Source organism: Balaenoptera borealis (genome assembly GCF_965194805.1).
Source record: "Balaenoptera borealis genome assembly, contig: HAP1_SCAFFOLD_1103, whole genome shotgun sequence".
NCBI lineage: Eukaryota > Metazoa > Chordata > Mammalia > Artiodactyla > Balaenopteridae > Balaenoptera > Balaenoptera borealis.
Window position 1 is genome coordinate 78,016 of NW_028123110.1, and position 6,260 is coordinate 84,275.

The window sequence follows — 6,260 nt, forward strand, 5'->3', positions numbered from 1 at the left end:
ACCATTCCCACTTTGTGAGGTCATTCAGCACCCTCATTTTGCACCTTTAACATCTCTCTCAGTATCACTTGGAAATGTTTGAAATGGCATCAGCTTGTCCTCACATTCCTATCAGCTGTAAATCCGGCGCCCCAACATGAACCTAACCATTGAGCAGAACACCTCTCCACTACCTGTGTAACACTGGGTAGGCCCCTTCACCTCTTGCTTTTCTTCAGTCCTCAGTTGTGAAAATGTGAGGGTTCTATGAATTTATACTTGGGGCAGGACAAGGGCGAGGAGAGTGTGTCTTTGCTTTTATTCTTCCAAACTGGAATGTCTTCCCTCTCTTCCCCATGGGTCCAAATCTCACTTGTCCTTCAGGCCCACTGCCAAGGAGCCTTCCCTGATTCCCCAGTCCACACAAATCTCTGCCTCTTAGGGTCAGTGCCATACAACCTAGCTGTCTCTTACGTTAATCTTGCCTCTCAAGCCAATCTCAGAATGTGGGTCTCTCTTGCCCTCCTGGGGCCCCTGGGGCTGTGCCAGCCCACCGGCACGCCCCACGTGGGATGTCTGCTAGACTAGGGCATGGGTGGGGAGGCCCAGGTGTGAGGGGCCAGGCAGAGTACCTCTGCCCTCCCCCTGCTCTCCTCCACAAAACTGCCCCTCCTCCTGAAGCCTGACCCCCAAGTCACAGGTTCCTTATTATGACCTCACTGGGTAGTGATGACCTCACCGGCCTTCTCCCAGTTGCCATGGCAGCGTAACTGCCAACGTGCTGCCCTCAGAGAAACTTCCCTGACAGTTCTCCACCAGAAGTTCTCCAACCTCTTTGGTTGACTGAGGGAGAATGTGTGACCGGATCCTCTATCTTTACTCGAACCTGTGCTCTGTTCCGTGGGTGGGCAGTGCGGCAGGTACACCGAGACCGGGCATCTCTACAGGAGCCATGGTGTACACACCACCTCACCTGGCTGCCTCATGTTCCTGTGGGGCTTGCCCACTACGTATACCTGAGCGCGTTCCCAGCTGTAAGTAATACCAGTGACCTGGGACAGCTTCAGGGACCCACAGTGCTCACTGCTGAGGACAAGTGAAAGGTCCTCCCTGGACAAGTGTGCAGGATGGTCCTGATCTTTATAAATGTAGCTTCCCCTTTGGGCTACAGGATGCTTCCATTCAGACCCTTTCCTGACTGGCCTCTTAGCAAAAGACAAGGGCATTTTTGTTGGCAAATGGTAAATGGAGCAGTTTGAGGAAGAGGGCCACTCTTGAAACACACCTTCAAACCCAGGCACCTCTGTGCTGTCATGTAGACATCTACATCGGTGCCCTCAGACACATCCCATCCTGAGCTGCTGAGTACTAGGGGAGAGGGTGGTGCCATATTGATGGGAAGACCGGAAGAACCAAGACGGGTGTTGAAGTGCTAATGAGACTGGGGGGCTGAGGAGATGGTGTCCCAGGAGGCTGGGTTGATGTGAGCCTAGACTTGGTACCCAGAACGCGGTTCTCAGTCTCCTGATCACTCTGCCTCAGTATTTGGCCTTGTTCTAATCTAGATAAAAGTATCAGAGGGCTAGAGTTCAGTGTGGTTGAAACAGGCAGTATAAATGGGGCCCAAGAGGGGTTGCCAAGGTGGGAGGGGTCCTTAACCAATTTATATTAGATTAGTTTTTTCCAAAACTTGAAAGACATTTCCATTAAAGCCTCAGAAGTGACAGAATGCAAGAAATGTTCTCTCTGTTGTGGAAGGGAGAGATGGAGAGGCTCATGATTGCTATGACTTTCGGGTTCTCCTGTTTTCCCTGGAAACGGTGAAGAGACTTCCTCATGTGCTACAGCCGTAGGCTCTAGGAATTGCTTTTGCAGCCAGTGTCCCTTCTCTAGGGACTCATAGAGGTGATGGGCCAAGTCTGTGTTCTGGATGTCAAGTAGATGAAAGGTCTTCAGCCAGAAACTGGGAGAGACATGAGAGAGGGAAATTCTGGCAGGAGGCTGTGTACAGCAGAAGTGACTGATCAGTTCTGATTTTCTTTGCAGCAGCAGTGGCTCCCGTTTCTCCCCCTACCCCTGGTCACTACCATGTCCTCTACCGAGGGTGTGGAGAAACGCAGTTGGGCTGGCATGGGGAGACATACTGCCTGGTTGGTGGCTACCGGGCCTACGGGGATGTTCCTCTGGCCACGCCAGCAAAGGTGGAAGCAGAGAAGCCAGTCCCCAGACGTGCTCCCAAGAGAAAGCACTCTCCGGAAAAGTCGCACAAAGATCTGGGTTGCCCCAGACCCAAAATCCGGCGATTGGAGCATTCAAACCATTTCGGACTAGAAGGTGCTTTGATTCTCAAGCAGGGTGGCCAAACCTCTGGGCACATCCCCTCTGTAACAGCCCCAGTAAACGAATGTCCCATCCTTGCTTTTTCAAGGTCGTCAACAGGGATTCCCCTCCTAAAGAAGGTTCTCTCGCATTGCCACACTCTCAAAAGCTGCCCCCAGTGTGCTTCCTTCCTGTGGGCCTGATCAGGCTAAGGGCAGAGTTGTCTCTTTCCTTCTCTGAGTCGGACCAAATCGCCTTAGTAACACCTCTTCACAGTGTTGACCATGTGTTTCACGGGGGCTGCTGCTGAGCCTTTATCTCATCCTTTCATGGTGGAGAGAGAGAGGATTATACTGATTTTTACTTCTAGGGGAGAGGGTGGTGCCATATTGATGGGAAGACCGGAAGAACCAAGAGGGGTGTTGAAGTGCTAATGAGACTGGAGGGCTGAGGAGATGGTGTCCCAGGAGGCTGGGTTGATGTGAGCCTAGACTTGGTACCCAGAACGCGGTTCTCAGTCTCCTGATCACTCTGCCTCAGTATTTGGCCTTGTTCTAATCTACATAAAAGTATCAGAGGGCTAGAGTTCAGTGTGGTTGAAACAGGCAGTATAAATGGGGCCCCAGAGGGGTTGCCAAGGTGGGAGGGGTCCTTAACCAATTTATATTAGATTAGTTTTTTCCAAAACTTGAAAGACATTTCCATTAAAGCCTCAGAAGTGACAGACTGCAAGAAATGTTTTCTCTGTTGTGGAAGGGAGAGATGGAGAGGCTCATGATTGCAATGACTTTCGGGTTCTACTGTTTTCCCTGGGAACGGTGAAGAGACTTCCTCATGTGCTGCAGCCGTAGGCTCTAGGAATTGCTTTTGCAGCCAGTGTCCCGTCTCTAGGGGCTCATAGAGGTGATGGGCCAAGGCTGTGTTCTGGATGTCAAGTAGATGAAAGGTCTTCAGCCAGAAACTGGGAGAGACATGAGAGAGGGAAATTCTGGCAGGAGGCTGTGTACAGCAGAAGTGACTGATCAGTTCTGATTTTCTTTGCAGCAGCAGTTCCTTTGGCCACGCCAGCAAAGGTGGAAGCAGAGAAGCCAGTCCCCAGACGTGCTCCCAAGAGAAAGCGCGCTCCGGAAGAGTCAGACGAAGACCTGGGTTGCCCCAGACCCAAAATCCGGCGATTGGAGCACGGTGCCAGGAGGTGGACCCCACAGAATCCTGCTGGCTGAGCCATTCTGAAGAGAGAGCAATGGTTTAAGTGCCTAAGGCAGCGAATGCCTCTTCCTGCTGTGACCCACCCTGTCCCCCTACTGCTCACTGCCACAGATTAGAACTTTGAAAAGATGGGCACATCTATTAAAATGGCATCATATAAAAATAGAAAATTTTATGTACATGTGCATGATTATGCCATCATATGATGATCCTGCTTGACTTCCCTAACCTAATACGTTCACAAGAATTCTTTACAATCTTTAAAATACTTGATTTGTACACATTGTATATTTATGTCTATATGGGTTTCCAACCTGCTCTCGCTGAAAGGGTTCAGACCCAAGTGTGTACATGGAGGGTCTGATTGGTGTAGTTCTGGCAGGGGTCTCATCATAAGCATCTAGGGAAACACCAGGGAAATAGCTCCCCTTGAAGGAAGGGCAAACAGATCTGGCTTATACACAAAGGGTCGCAATAAGAGGACCTGAAACAGGAAGGTCAAAGCCAGTAGGAGGTACTGGGGCAGGGGACATACAGCAAGCAAAAGACATACAGTTGGCATTGAATAGAGCCGGGAACACAGAGTGAGGGTCCTGGGGCTGCGGCCCTCAGAAGTCCAAGCAGAAAGGAGGCACTGGGCATTAGGACAGTAGGCCAGCAGGGAGCAGGGCCCAAGCCATTGAGCTGGATTCATGTCTAGGACTCATGCCAAGAGTGCCCTAGATGGCAACTAAGTCACCACGATGGGACTCGGGCAAAGGACAAGAGAGTTTAACACCTAGCCAAAGTATCCAGTGGTCCATGATGCCAGGATAAGTCTTGAAGCAAGCATGACTGAGGCTGGTTTTAAAACTATCGGGGTGGGGGGCTTCCCTGGTGGTGCAGTGGTTGAGAATCCGCCTGCCAATGCAGGGGACACGGGTTTGAGCCCTGGTCTGGGAAGATCCCACATGCCGCGGAGCAACTGGGCCCGTGAGCCACAACTACTGAGCCTGAGCGTCTGGAGCCTCTGCTCCACAACAAGAGAGGCCGCGATAGTGAGAGGCCCGCGCGCCGCGATGAAGAGTGGCCCCCACTTGCCACAACTGGAGAAAGCCCTCGCGCAGAAACGAAGACCCAACACAGCCAAAAAGAAAAGTAGTAAATAAATAATAAATACAAAATTTAAAAACAAAACCAAAAACGTAAAATCTGGAAAACAGTTGAACACCTATATACCCACTGCAGACTTTATAATTAGTATTTTTCTTTTTAATAAATTTATTTATTTATTTATTTATTTTGAGCTGTGTTGGGTCTTCGTTTCTGTGTGAGGGCTTTCTCTAGTTGTGGGGAGCGGGGGCCACTCTTCATTGCGGTGCGCGGGCCGCTCACTATCGCGGCCTCTCTTGTTGCGGAGCACAGGCTCCAGACGCGCAGGCTCAGTAGTCGTGGCTCACGGGCCCAGTTGCTCCACGGCATGTGGGATCTTCCCAGAGCAGGGCTCGAGCCCGTGTTCCGTGCATTAGCAGGCAGATTCTCAACCACTGCGCCACCAGGGAAGCCCTACAATTCGTATTTTGAAAAAAAAGTAAAACAAAGAACCTCAGTAAAAATGACTTAAGAGTCTTCAATTAATCCTTTTTCTGTCTTAGTAAAACTGGAGGGAGATAAACAACCTTAGTAATCGTTACGGATAATATCCGGACTATGGGTGTGTCATTGGCAATGATCGTATAACCATTCCTGGAGTATTACAATGGGCTGGTCATTGTCAAGGGCACTTTCAAATATTGTGCTGCTCTGCCCGAGCGCACTGCAGTGTAGATGTGATGAGTCCCACTTCACAGAACATAAACTGAGACTCAGAGAGGATATATGATGCTTTATAACACCAAATACAGAAAAATTTAAAGAAAAAAATGTCCCGTAGTCAAATCAGTACTGTTACGTTAATCACTTTTTCTGCACTTGTATTATTAAAATTTTAACAAAATGAAATACTCCATCTAGTATTTTGTGCCCTGCTTTTACACTACATCTTCCCACCATTAAATATTCTTGGAGAAAATCATTTTTAATGAACTGTTTTCCATCCTTTTTTTTAAAAAAACGTCTTTATTGGAGTATAATTGCTTTTCAATGGTGTGTTAGTTTCTGCTTTATAACAAAGTGAATCAGCTACACACACGCATATATCCCCCTATCTCCTCCCTCTTGCGTCTTCCTCCCACCCTCCCTATCCCACCCCTCTAGGTGGTCACAAAGCACCGAGCTGATCTCCCTGTGCTACGCGGCTGCTTCCCACTAGCTAGCTATTTTACATTTGGTAGTATATATAAGTCCATGCCACTCTCTCACTTCGTCCCAGCTTCCCCTTCCCCTTCCCCGTGTCCTCAAGTCCATTTTCTACGTCTGCGTCTTTATTTTCCATTCTTAAGTTGGGCCATCCGTTATTTAACCAACCCCCTATTGTGGGATTTTTAGGTAGCTTCTAATATTTTTTCTATTACACTACTGGCTGAGATGAATATTCTTGAACATAAGTCTTGTACATAAATTTGACTTTCACCTTAGGATAAGATGCTAAAAGCAAAACTACTGGCTCAAAGTGTATGAACATTTTAAGGCTGTTGATACACAAATTGCCAAATTACCCTCCAGAAGGTTCGCACCAATTTCCATCCCCATCAGCAGCAACAGACGAAAACGGCCTTTTCCTTACATCCTTAGCAGCAAATTTTGTGCATTCTTAAAACTTTCTACCAATTAGA

The 6,260-nt window shown here is 48.7% G+C and overlaps 1 protein-coding gene across 1 annotated transcript; it reads left to right on the top strand.

Moving 5' to 3' along the window:
* Positions 1–832: 832 nt before the first annotated feature.
* Positions 833–3,521, top strand: LOC309621853 (DPEP2 neighbor protein-like; the record flags this gene model as incomplete). Its single annotated transcript, XM_082409179.1, has 3 exons — positions 833–899; positions 2,026–2,208; positions 3,391–3,521. 3 exons carry the CDS (start codon positions 833–835, stop codon positions 3,519–3,521), a joined length of 381 nt encoding a protein of 126 aa, XP_082265305.1.
* Between the last annotated feature and the right edge of the window lie 2,739 nt (positions 3,522–6,260).